Source organism: Bos grunniens, chromosome 14, assembly GCF_055505025.1.
Source record: "Bos grunniens cultivar Pamir isolate PY7600 chromosome 14, Bosgru_T2T1.0, whole genome shotgun sequence".
NCBI lineage: Eukaryota > Metazoa > Chordata > Mammalia > Artiodactyla > Bovidae > Bos > Bos grunniens.
In genome coordinates, this window is record NC_141178.1 from 20,163,348 (window position 1) to 20,177,170 (window position 13,823).

The 13,823-nt window shown below is 41.0% G+C and overlaps 1 protein-coding gene across 2 annotated transcripts in view; it reads right to left on the bottom strand.

Moving 5' to 3' along the window:
- Positions 1 to 6,549: 6,549 nt before the first annotated feature.
- Positions 6,550 to 13,823, bottom strand: part of RRM2B (ribonucleotide reductase regulatory TP53 inducible subunit M2B) — a 34,838-nt gene continuing 27,564 nt past the window's right edge. For both annotated transcript variants that reach the window (XM_086336226.1, XM_086336228.1), the window contains one exon: positions 6,550 to 10,481. In XM_086336226.1, coding sequence (XP_086192352.1) covers positions 10,329 to 10,481 — 153 coding nt within the window. In that variant the 3' untranslated portion in view covers positions 6,550 to 10,328. The remainder of the gene's footprint in view (positions 10,482 to 13,823) is intronic.

The window sequence follows — 13,823 nt, forward strand, 5'->3', positions numbered from 1 at the left end:
CTGATCTAAGGATGCGATTCTTTGAAGGTAGGGCTCAAAGAAGTATTTTTGGTAGAGCTTTTCTTTTCATAAGACTCACTCTCAGTGGAGAGGAAAACTTTCTCTATAAAGCCCCAGAAGATTTCCTTCATGTTTTATTAGCCAAACTGGGCCGGTTAGCCATGCCTAGCTACAAGGGAATCTGGGAAAGGAAGTACATGGCTTTTCAATTTCTGTCATTGGAAATAGGCAAGGGTTGGGGATGGCTTTGGAGTAGACAGCTAAGACTATTTGCCATAGGAATAAGTAGCTGCTGCTGCTGCTAAGTTGCTTCATTCGTGTCCGACTCTGTGTGACCCCATAGACAGCAGCCCACCAGGTTCCCCCATCCCTGGGATTCTCCAGGCAAGAACACTGGAGTGGGTTGCCATTTCCTTCTTCAATGAATGAAAGTGAAAAGTGAAAGTGAAGTCGGTCAGTCGTGTCTGACTCTTCGAGACCCCATGGACTGCAGCCAACCAGGCTCCTCCATCCATGGGATTTTCCAGAAGTGTGGCTAAAACAAAAATTCCTCTTCTAAGGCCAAAGAAAAGGTTTTAGAATATGTCTACAGTTTTAGTTTTTTAAAAAAGGAAGTTTTGTATATAAACATCTCTATTATTTAAGGAAAAAAGACAGACCTATCTATGTGTGCATATTTCACTTCTGTACAGTTTTTTAAAGCAGGACAGCTTCAGAATCCTGCATTTCTTTGACCCAGTTTGTCCCAGGGGAAAATCGTAAATATGTATAAAGTTGTATATGGATGCATCTATGTATTAGAGTGTGGTGTGTGTGTATCTACAACAGCAAGAAGGTGGAAAAACCAAGCACATCCACTTTTTACTGCTCTGCCAGGCACCAAAGTTGGCTACAAGTTGGCCTGGGAGGGCCCCTGGACCTCTCCTTTTCGTATTCGCCTCGGTGTGGTTTGTATCGTAACATGGGCAGGATGAAGCCACTCTTTCTAGCTCTACCTTCACCCTTGTCCTTCCTGGGGGGGTTTGATTCATGCCCTCCACACTACATTCAGAATCTCTGCCTCGTCTCAGCACTTGAGTCAAACCCAGCAGACCTGTCTCCTTGCCCCAGGGTTGATTCCCTCCCAGGAAATCCCATACAAAGAAACTTCAGTTGAGCCACCACATAAGTTCTCTCAAAATACCAGTCATTCCCCCCATTGATAGGGCCTAGGCTCAAACTGAGGTCCCTACTGCAAATGAAAGCCAGTCTGAATCCCAGCTGGTGCCATGAGAGGCTTCATAGGCCAAGGAGCAGCAAATCTGGACCCTCAACCTCTCAATCCAGTTGAGGGAACAGCAGGGGAATAATCTCCTGGGACTGAGGTCTCTTCTTAGAGCCATGATATATCGTGGCACTAAAGTTACTTTGCTGCTTGTAAAATGAAATGGGAATTATTCATTATGAAGGCTTGTGATTTGTTCATTAGCCTTAAAAGGGAATGTTAGTAAAAACAGCAGTTGCTGCTGCTAAGTCGCTTCAGTCATGTCCGACTCTGCATGACCCCATAGACGGCAGCCCACCAGGCTCCCCCATCCCTGGGATTCTCCAGGCAAGAACACTGGAGTGGGTTGCCATTTCCTTCTGCAAGGCATGAAAGTGAAAAGTGAAAGTGAAGTCGCTCAGTCGTGTCCGACTCCTAGCGACCCCATGGACTGCAGCCTACCAGGCTCCTCCGTCCGTGGGATTTTCCAGGCAAGAGTACTGGAGTGGGGTGCCATCGCCTTCTCCGAAAAACAGCAGTAAGGGTTGCTAAACCCATATAGGTGATTAAGGTGAACTGAGTTTCACTTGCTCCTGATGTTGTAGGCAGAGTAAAGCTATTTTATTTGCTAAGGAAACACACAAATATATTTCCTAGCCAACTAAAATGCTAGATACTAAGACCATTTAGAAATTTATACTAAAAAAACCCAACAGTCTGTACAATGGAAATGAAACCTAGCCAATGATGAAATTATTAAAGCTGACATAGCCTTGCAGAAACTATTGATTTTAAGGTCTCTCTAAGCTAATGGGAATGTTCCAGGCATAGAGTTAGAATTTTAGAGCTAGACAGAGCTTTGAGATAATAACATCAATTGTTGAGTGCTTACTATGTGCTGGGTGCTATTTTAGGTGTTCTCTATACTTACACAGCAACACAAGTCCACACTGTTTTTCTTCCTACTTTTACAGATAGTGACTTGCCAAAGTCCAGCCAGTAAATGGTCAAGCATCAGGATATGAGTCAAGTAGTCTATGGGTCGCACAGAGTCGGACACGACTGAAGCAACTTAGCAGCAGCAGCAGCAGCAGCAACAGTTTAAGTCTAAAGCCTGTGCTCTCTCACACCTCACAACAGCACGGTGTCCCACATTTTGAGGTACTTTCTGTGGGCTGCAAATGGGTTAACTGGGTCAAGACAGATTTAGGCCAGAGAGAGGATTGCACAATGGTGTCCGTCAGTGTCTGTCCTTAGGGAGAGCTGCAGTCTCCAGGAGCTCTCCAAGACCAGCAGATATTCCACCAAATTCCACCAGAAGCAGAATTTCCAAATGCAGATTCTTGAGCTCACGCACATGAGAAGCAAACACTGGGAGGCCCAGCTCTCTGTGTTTTAATAAGCTTGTAGCTGTGCCGCAGGTGTAGAGGGTTGTCAGTGGGGTCCTGCTCTTCACAGGGAGTAATAACACAATATTGGACACAGATTCACTCCCAAGTAATAAACCTAGAGCTTCAAAAATAAAATTTGTTAAGGAAAAAAAATTAGGTTTCATAGGATGAAGCATCATTCAATGGCCCCTAACTCTCAGGAAATCTGCTTCCCATAACCTGAATTGTGAAAATACCCCATCCTGCCCCAAATGTAGGTATCACCCTCCTCAGACCAAAGTGGAGGAGAGTGTTGGGTATCCAGGGCCAAAGGAACACACGTGACCTTTTCAGGCGCAACAGATAAGAGCTAGTATGTTGCCTCCATCCCCAGATCCTCCCAGAAGGGGCTAGAGGGTCAGCACCCCCTTTCTGCCATTTCCAACCCTCCCCTCTCCACCACCTCCTCCTCCAAACTGATGGAGAAGAAACACCAAGTCACAGGTGACTCTGTGACTAGTTCTGGGGCTCCTGATATCTCACAAGAGGTGTGTAGTTTGTCAGTTGTGTTATAACTGCGTGGCATCTGTTTATAGAATGAGATTTCTCCTCTTTCAGTGGCTACCAAAATTTGCACAACCTCCTCGACGTTCATCTCTATACAGTCATCCAGGACTGAAATCCCCTGTGGGCTCCTGCTGGGAGTTTGCCCTTCTAAAGGGCCAGTGCTGAGCGTGAGTTTCTTGCATGTTTCTGGGTGCCATGCTCCGGCCAAGCAGCCGAAGCTAAACTGGAAACAGAATAGTCCCTTAAAATCTAACTCCTCAGCTCCTGGGTAAAGAAGCAGCACCTGAGCTGAGAAACCAGTGGCTCAAGGGCGCCACCATGAGGAAGCCAGGAGATGTGACCCCAGGCAAAAACGTTTCCTGAATCTTCCAGAGCGAGTACCACCCACAGGAAGCCAAGGGCTTCCAGCAGTAGAAGGAATAGAAATTTGGGTGCACTCAATGAAAACATGGGATTTAAAGCCACAACAGCTGGGTTGGAGTCTTGCCTCTAACTTTTACTAGTTGTGTGGACTTGGGCAAGTAACTTGTCTGAGCATCAGATCACTTAAAAACTACCGGTTTGGCTGAAAATTTCCTTCAGGTTTTTCGAAAACCCCAAAGAACTTTTAGGCTAAACCAATATTACTATGATACAGTAATTCCGCATAAAATCAGGGAGCCATTGAAATGATTGCAATAATATGATTGCAAAAATCACCTTATGGTATGTACAAAGAATATTTTATTAAGAATTAAGTGTTCAAAATACAGTGAAACACACATTTTTCCTCTTAGAACCTGGACACCATTGTTACTGGTGAGGCACCATTGAGAGCATACTCACACACACTGGAGATGCTTTTTTCCTATGATGTGTGAACATACCAACCTGGAGAAATGAACAGAGAGCAGCTATGGTTGTGAGAGGTGGCATATGGGGCAGAAAGCCCAGATGCACAAGTCACCTAAAAAGGTCACGTAAAGCAAGGACAGCTGGTTTTTGTTTTTTTTTTTTATTGCCAACTGATCATACAGGCCTCAGACACCACATTCTTTTGAAACAGTTGTGCTCTTCTGAGACTCACAACTCAGCTCAGCTCCTCTCTTGTCCTCCAGACAGTACTTCCCTTCCACTGAAGACTCAAACACCTGGCTCTCGGGGTCCACCCAGGTGCAGATTCCAGACTCTCAGCTCCTGGACTGAAACACACATGAACACCCAGTTTCTTTCCCGTCACTTGGTTTCCAGAACCATTTTCTTCTCTAACTATGGTCCTTTTGGTTGCAAATCAAGAAACCTGGGCTTCCCGGGTGGTACTAGTGATGAAGAATCTGCCTGTAATGCGGGAGACACAGGAGACAAGAGTTCGATTCCTCGGTCTGGAAGCTCCCGTGGAGGAGGAAATGGTAACGCACTCCAGTGTTCTTGCCTGGAGAATCCCATGGACCGTGGAGCCTGGGGGGCTACAGTCCAGAGGGTCACAAAGAGTTGCACAAAACCACTGAGAGACAAAGCACACACAAGAAGCTTAACTTGAACTATCTCAGGCAAAATATAGGCTTTTATTACCTACACAATGAAAAGCAGCAAAGAATTGGGATAAGATTGGACTTTGCCATTAGACGTAGGACCTTTTCTCTAGCTTTGTTATTAGAATAAAAGTGACCTTTTCCCTTTAGTTTCATTTAGAAAACACCTTAGCTAAGGACCTGGCCCCGCGAGGATCACACACATAATGCTGTGCCCAGACAGATGCAGTGTGCTTTGTGCAGACGAAGGAGCTTTGGCAGCCCTGTGAGAATCATGTGGTGGGAACAGAAGCAAGACCTCCCAGGGTTAAATGGCTGTTACTCCTGGAAGGGGGAGCAGAAGAGATATTCTCCTCGATCACTCTCTGCTTGTAATGAAGCAGAAGTCATGCATAGAAATTTGTATCCTGGATTCTACTGCCAACTTCTTAGGTTCTAGGTTCAGAACTCCTATATTGTTAATCTTTTCTTCTGAGAATCTCTAAGTGCCCAGAGCCCAAAAAGAAAAAATACATGAGAGCGGTACTTCTTTGGGGAGCAAGGGTAGGAGCAGAGCGTGGAAACTGTGAAAAAGCAGTTGTGGAGAATGGAGAACAAGTTCACCGGGAAATTGTAGTATGATTGTCAGACAGTGCTGACGTAGGTGCTATAAACTGTATGTTTGGGTCCCACCAAAATTCATATTGAAACCTAGTCCCCAAACAAAAAGGAAAAAAATTTTTTTAAAAATGAAACCTAATCGCCAGTATGATGGCATTTGGGGGTGAAGCCTTTGGGAAGTGAATGGATCATAAAGGCAGAGCCCTTATGAATGAGATTGCTGTTTAGTTGCTAAGTCATGTCTGACTCTTTTGTGACCCCATGGACTCTAACACACCAGGCTCCTCTGTCCATGTGATTTCCCAGGCAAGAATACTGGAGTGGGTTGCCATTTCCTTCTCCAGGGTATCTTCCCAACCCAGGGACTGAACTCATGTCTCCTGCATTAGCAGGCAGATTCTTTAATGAACTGCACGAGGGAAGCCCATGAATGAGATTCCATGAAGTTGCTCAGTCATGTCTGACTCTTTGCGACCCCATGGACTGTAGCCCACCAGTCTCGTCCATCCATGGGATTTTCTAGGCAAGCATACTGGAGTGGGTTGCCATGTCCTTCTCCAGGGGATCTCCCCGATGAATGAGATTAGCGCCCTTGTAAAAGAGCCTTCAGAGATCACCCCCCTCATGTGAGGGCACAGCCAGTAGACAGCTGTCTATAAACCAAGAAGCAAGGTTCACCAGACATTGGATTTGTTAGCATCTTGATCTTTGACTTCCTAATCTGGATAACTGTGAAAAATAAACGTCTTGCTTAAGCCACCCACTCTACAGCAGTTTTTTGTATAGTGGCCCAGATGGACTAAGACAGTAGGTAATCATGAATGTAAAGTAGATCCAATTTGTCTTATACAACTTTTTCTCTAGCAGTATTTGGCTGCAGGGGTACAAACAGGGAAAAACTGGATTGTTGTTTCATAACAGAATGGAGAATTGCTTTGAGTTTTCTCTGTAAGGTAGAAAACGCAGATAAAGAACAGAGTTCAGGGTACTGATAAGAATGTTACTACTAGTAATATGATATATTGTAGAATCTCAGCTGGATACCAAGAGACAGGAAGAAAGGCTCATGGATTGAGAGAAAGTAGATGAGAGACAGCTGAAGGGGGTGCCACTTAGGTCAAAGAGTGGTAGGAGGAATAGTTAAAGTAATACCAATATGTTTATCTGTATACACAAATAGGAAATATATACAGTCCTTCACTAGGATAGCCCCTGCACCTTTAAAGAAACATTCTTACTCAAAAGGCCATACACGAAATGACAGAGACATGATACGGTTTATTTCAATGTACTAATGCAAAACAATGAACAAAACAACTCATTTGTCAAATTGCATATATGCAGGGTTGGCTTGATTTCACCACAATGTAAAATACATTAAAAATGTTTGCATATAACATATTCAATAAAGCTTTCTATGTACATAGTAGATACTTGCTTTGCTAAATGACCAGACATTTGGAAAAATCAAAACACAGTTGTCAAACAGAGTCAAATACATAAGATTCTTGTAAACTTAGAAAAAGACTGAATTGTTCTATTTTTACCTGTATAAAAAAAAATTCTTCAGCCTTTCATTTTCACCTGTATTTTCTTTAATAGAATTAAGCCCCAAATTTGAAGGCTTAAATTCTTTCATCCTAATGCCTTGGGACTATCAGATTTTCCTTTGAACCTGTAGCTGTCTAAAAAAGGAACAGACCATTTAAAGGGAGGGAAAAATAAAGATATCCAGATTTCCAATCTGTGCCACTCATGTAGATTATGAAGAGTTCCTGAGTTGGCTACCCATTCACTCATCTTAGTTCAAAAACATAACAGCTGGTTACAGGATTAAACTGGCATTCTCGCAGCCCATCAGCTTTCTTAATCACCAAAAATTATTGACATGTGGCCCTTAGCTTAATCTGAATAACTGTAATTTAGGAATTCTATGACATGATGTTAGCATATTTAAATGTAAAATTCAAAATTCTGAATATTAAAGAATTTATTTTTTAAATATATAAGATGGTGTGTTTTCCATGAACAAATGAAAATCAAAATGGCAAAAGAAGCTGAAACATCTGAATGTTTCAAATGAGTTAAAGGAAGCATTTCATATACAAAAACATGACTGAGGTAAGCTTAAATTATAAGAACAGTTGTTTATTTCACTTCGTACGTAACTGAACAGCAAAACAGCCCTGTCTGATGCACTGGAGCAAACAGTCTTCCTGAGTCCTTTCAAGTCATGATTTCTACATGCTACAATGAAACATTTTTAATAAATGCAATTTGTCATTGAATGACTAGTTTTTACATTCTTAAATAATAAACTTAACTTTAACTACTATAGCAATGATTTAAATACATGTGCTGTTAAAACAAAAAAGTTATAAACATGTTCTGAATTACTTTCTTTGCTTGTGAGATAATATCAAAAAGAGATTCTACAAGTTCTTGACTCCCTAAGAACTAAGAACCAAAATACTAAACATAATAAATAAATATGAAACCTGGAAGCTCGGAAAAGGGGATAGAGTACTGAATATAATAAACCAGTGTATTATAAAATCCAGTATTTCAGTATTAAAACTTCATCTCACTACAGTTAGGTTTATTGCTATGATAAATAAGCTTCATATTAAGGCACCTGTCATTACCTATGAGAAAGAGGTGGATTCAAAACAAAGGGCATATACAATCTAAAACTTTTTTCTTTTATTCTTATGCCACTACCGATATATTATCAACTTTAAATGTAAGTTTTTGTGTTAGCAGTAGATGAATATCTTTGAACTACTACCTGAATATAGTTATGTTTATGATACAATAATTAATATATGTGATATCTTAATTGAACTATATGATACTTTAATGGGAAAATAGGCAAAATCAAGTCAAGATGAATAGAAAGGACTAAAAATTAGAAACATGGTAACTTCTAAGAAAAAAATTATATATCGTAGTGACAGTGACTACGAGCAGATCTTGGCCAAGCCATTGAACCTGACTGAGCCTCACCCCCTCCATCTATAAAATTCCAAACCTGCCTGCTCTGGCAAACTCATAAGGCTGTTTTGAGATCAAATGAGGTGATATAAAAACACTCAGCAAACTCTGAATCCTTGAACAAGTATATGGTATTATGATAGGCCAAAATAGCTCATTTCCAATATTCTAACAGATAAAGTCATGGCCTGTTCCTTTGCATCCACTTGAAAACTCCCCGTTTTAATGCATTAGGTAGTTGTGGACTGAATGGAGCAAAAATTATTCAAAGAGAAAATCTCTAATCCTTATTAACCAGAATTGTACGCAACAGTTGGCTGTGAGTGGGGAAACCCACTGCTTGCTTAGGCTCAGACTACCTCTTGACACTTCCCTCCCATAAAGGGAGCAGACTTCTCAGAGACCTCGTGGGCTGGCCTTTCCTCAGTCTCCCTCACCATCTGCTGTCCTGGGACATGCATAGTTCCAGAAAAAAATTGAATCTCAATAACAGCATAAGAGAGTTTTAGGAGTATAAGAAATATAGCTGCAGTCAATTACAGGGACACTTCTCAGCTTGGCACAAAGTGGAAATGGCTCAATAATCCCCACCAGGCCCTCCCTTGCTTGGTCCACAAGCCCTTCTTCCATGTAGAAAATAGTCCTGGGGCAGCTTTTTCCAAACTATGTTCTGAGGAACATTAGGTGAGATGTTAACAGGTGAAAAACAGATCTTTGTTAAGTAGGTCTGGAATATGCAGTGGGGTATACGTTGATGTCCCCACTCCGGTACTCTTGCCTGGAAAATCCCATGGATGGAGGAGCCTGGTAGGCTGCAGTCCGTGGGGTCGCTAAGAGTCCGACAGGACTTAGCGACTTCACTTTCACTTTTCACTTTCATGCACTGGAGAAGGAAATGGCAACCCACTCCACTGTTCTTGCCTGGAGAATCCCAAGGACAGGGGAGCCTGGTGGGCTGCCGTCTATGGGGTCCACAGAGTCGGACACGACTGAAGCGACTTAGCAGCAGCAGCAGCATACATGGATGCACTGCAGAATTTCTCAGTGTTTGACGTACCAACTCCACATTCCAAAGAGGAATGGAGCACAGAACATTTCCCAAACTCATTTGACCACAGAATCTTTCTTTTTCTCCCCACAAAATACCTAGACAGGCTAACAGCTCTTACAATACTCTTTGAGAAATGCCATTCTAGCTAATTTACCCTGGTTTTAAACATTTCAGGGCTACATCTGGCTAAAATGATCCTTTTGATTTCTAAAGGAGCAGAATCATTTTGCTTACAAGGTCAACTCTCATGAAAACGTCAAGGATTCCACTCTTAAGTATTCTGCCCAAAGCAGCTAAGAACCAAATTTCCTTAACTATAACACTGAGAAATTCAAAGAAGTTATTCTCATGTTAAAGAGAAGTACAATCTTTTTGAGGAAATATTTACATTCTTCTAAAACATTAAAAACACAAAGATATAATTCTAGATCTTAGGACCTAGAATCACAGTTACTTTGAGGAGATGGAGAATTTTATCCCATCACTGCAATTAACACTATTAATAACAATAATAATAACAGGAGAGGGAGAAGGGGGAGAGAGGAGGAGGACACAACAGCAGTATTGGCTGAGACCCATGCTGTGTCTCATCCTCATACATGCTCTATGAATTTAGGACCTGCTATCACATTCACCTTAGGGTTTACATTCATCTGAGGTTTAGACAGATTAACTGACTTTCCAAGGGTCACACAAAGAAGGACAGAACCTCAAATTCTATCTGACCCCTCACCCCATGCTCTTGACAACTACGGAATGCCATCTTATATTTTAGGGATGAAACAAAAGCATTTGGAGGTCATACTCTGACTGATAAACAGTAAAATTAAAGGGTATTTCTATAAATCCAACTTGATTGATATTTGGTTTCAGATTTCCTTTTGAGCAAACTCCTAAGCCCTAAAGGAGATACTTTAGGTTTGTGTTTTGTTTTTAAGCAGAGAAAAATAGGCTGTTATTTACCAATGATTAGTTTCGATATGGGGAGGGTTTTAAAAATCTGCATCTAAGGTGAAGACATTATCTGTAGTTTCTGCCATAACTGCAAAACGCTGATACTCTGAAACTCGTTTCTCAAAGAAATTTGTTTTTCCCTCTAAGGAAATGTTTTCCATAAAGTCAAAGGGATTTTCTGCTTGAAAAACCTGAAAAGAAAAGAAATATTGTTAGACATTCTGAAGAAGCAAATTGCATCACATAAGAAGAGCAACAGATAACTTGGGTCTCCCAACACCATGTATCATCACCTGGACATCACATATTCCCTAGGGTCCTGGAGGCAGTCAAGACTGATACATTTTAGGATGACTAAGATCGCCTGCTAACCTCTTAAAGGAACTATACTAGCAACTCTGGTATTCTCAGAAATTGAAAGAAAAAAAAAGATTATATCAGGAAATAGAAGATTTAATACCAAACTAAAATGTTTTCACAGCTTGAGAACTCTAAAACACCAAAGGTATTATAGGCATTTTCCACAGGTATTACTACTATGCGAAGAGCCAACTCATTAGAAAAGACCCTGAAGCTGGAAAAGATTGAGGGTGGGAGGAGAAGGGGGCAACAGAGAATGAGGTGGTTGGATGGCATGACTGAATCAATGGACATGAGTTTAAGCAAACTTCAAGAGATAATGAAGGACATGGAAGCCTGGCACACGGCAGTCCATGGGGTCCAAAGAGTTGGACATGACTTAGCAACCGAACCACCACTGCTAGGCTGTCACATCTACATGATACCACAGAATATTACATTATCAACAATGTACTGTGGACCTAAATGCTTCTTAGTTCACAGGAGACGTGTAATCTTCAAACTGCTGTTAAGGAACCATGATCAGGGAAGACAGACTAAATGCTATCTATTGTAACCCCAAACAAAAAATGGAACACATGTTGACAAGAAGCTTTTTCACTGCTTCTGAATTCAAGAAGCAGGCTTGGAGATACAGCTTGATAGGCATACTGATGATTCATGAGGAACAATAAAAGAGAATTCTTTAAATTTGGAATATTCAGGCAGTAATTATGAATATCACAGAAAAGAACATATTCGAATAACCCAATTAAAATGGGCAAAGGATCTGAATGGATAAATGCTTCTCTAAAGAATACCTACAGAAGGTCAATAAGTATATGAAAAGATGCTCAAAATCATTATCCATTAGGGAGATGCAAATCGAGACCACAATAAGATACCGTTTCACACCACATCACACTAGGACGGCTGTTGAGGCTTCCCTGAAGGTTCATATGGAAAAGAATCTGCCTGCAATGCAGGAGACCTGGGTTCAATTCCTGGGCTGGGAAAATCCCCTGGAGAAGGAAATGGCAACCCACTCCAGTATTCTTGCCTGGGAAATCTCATGGACAGAGGAGCCTGGCAGGCTATGGTCCATGGGTCGCAAAGAGTTGGACATGACTTAGCGACTAAGCACACAGGATGGCTGTAGGTGTGTAATAAAACAGACAACTTATTGTGGTCATCACTTCATGATGTATGGAAGTCACATCATTATGCTGTATACCTTGAACTTAAATGACACTATATGTCAATTATATCTCAAAACTAGAAGGAAAAAAAAAAGACAGTAACTGTTGGTGAGGATGTGGAGAAACTGGAACCCTCATATACTGCTGGTGTTAATATAAAATGATGCAGTGGCTTTGGAAAACAGTCTGGTAGTTCCTCTAATGATTAAAGATAGAGTCACTATATGACTCAAGAGTTTCACTTCTAGTTATGTATCCAAGATAAATGAAAACATATTTTCCCACAAAAACTTATACAAGAATGTTAATAGCAGCATTATTCATAATAGCCAAAAAATGCCAGCCAAATGCCACCATCAACCAATAAATGGATAAACAAAATGAGGTATAATCATACAATGCAATATTATTTGGCCATAATAAGGAAAAAAGTACTGATACATGCTAACATGAATGGAACTTTAAAACATTATATTGACTTTGTATATACCATATACCAGTATACAGTATATACTATATATTGTATGATTCTATTTATATGAAGTAGGGATTACAGAATAGGCAGATCTAAAGAGACAAGAACTAGATTAGTAATGCCTAGGCTATGGTGGGGGCTTCCCTGGTGGCTCAAGGGTAAAGAGTCTGTCTGCAAGGCAGGAGTCCGGGGTTCGATCCCTGGGTTGGGAAGATCCCCTGAAGGAGGGCATAGCAACCCACTCTAGTACTGTTGCCTAGAGAATCCCGTGGACAGAGGAGCCAGGCAGGCTGCAGTCCATAGGGTCACACAGAGTCACACACAACTGAAGCAACGAAGCAGCAACAGCAGGGCTACGGGGGATGGAAGAAGCAAAGGCAAGTGGCTGATCGCTAACTGGGATAGAATTTTTTTGTGGAGTGATAAAAATGTTCTCAAATAGATTGTTGTGATAGTTGCACAACTCTGCAAATATACCAAAAACCATTGAATTGTTTTTCAATGTTTTTCAAATAATAAAAAAACATTTATTAATAGGCATATTGCATGTTCTGTCATTTATATCTTAATAAAGCCATGTGTATTTTTTTCCCAAAAAAAAGCAGACATGCTGGGTGTGGTTGATGTAGTGGAACTCTGTGAAACTGTGTCAGAAACAGTGTTCAAGGCAGTAAACATGTGAGTTTTCACTCACGGCAGGAGACAGTGCAAAGTACACTGGACAGTGGTCATAGGTTCACTAGACTTTACAACTGAGGCTCTTCCCAATCATTCATGGCGGGAGCAAAATAGCTAAGACCAGCCTAAATCAAGCAGCTTGGTTGTGACACACTGAAGTACTTGAATATTTATTGACTAATCCAAAACTAAGTTGAAAACAACATTAATGTGGCTTCTGCTTGGAATTCTGTATGTGACAACCATTCGCTAATTTAAATAACCTCTTATTTTACCAAAGTGTGTCGGTCCCTCAGTTGTGTCCAGCTCTTTGAGACCCCATGGACTGTAGCCCGCCAGGCTCCTCTGTCCATGGAATTCTCAGGCAAGAATACTGGAGTGGGTTGCCATTCCCTTCTCCAGGGGCTCTTCCCAACCCAGGTCTCCCACATTACAGGCATATTCTTTACTGTCTGAGCCACCAGGGAAGCCCAAAAATTATCATTATAAGAATAATTTCTTTTCTAGCTCCTTGAGTTCAAAGTTTTTTAGCTTATGCATTTTAAATTGTCTTGCTTTCTTAATATATGCCTATAAGGATACAAATTTTCCTCTGGGGATCTGTTTGGTTGCATTCTACAGATTGTGATATACAGTAATCTTATTGTCATTTAGTTTATATTTTCATTTTTAATCTCATTTTAAAGGACACAGTTTTGACTTCTAAGTAGATGGAACTTTCTGGTAATCTTTTATTATTCATTTCTAATTTTATTGCATTAAAATCTAAGAGTCAGTATAATTTCTGCTTTTTGGAATTTACTGAGATAGTTTGAAGGCCTGTGGAGACTGAGGTTTTTGTA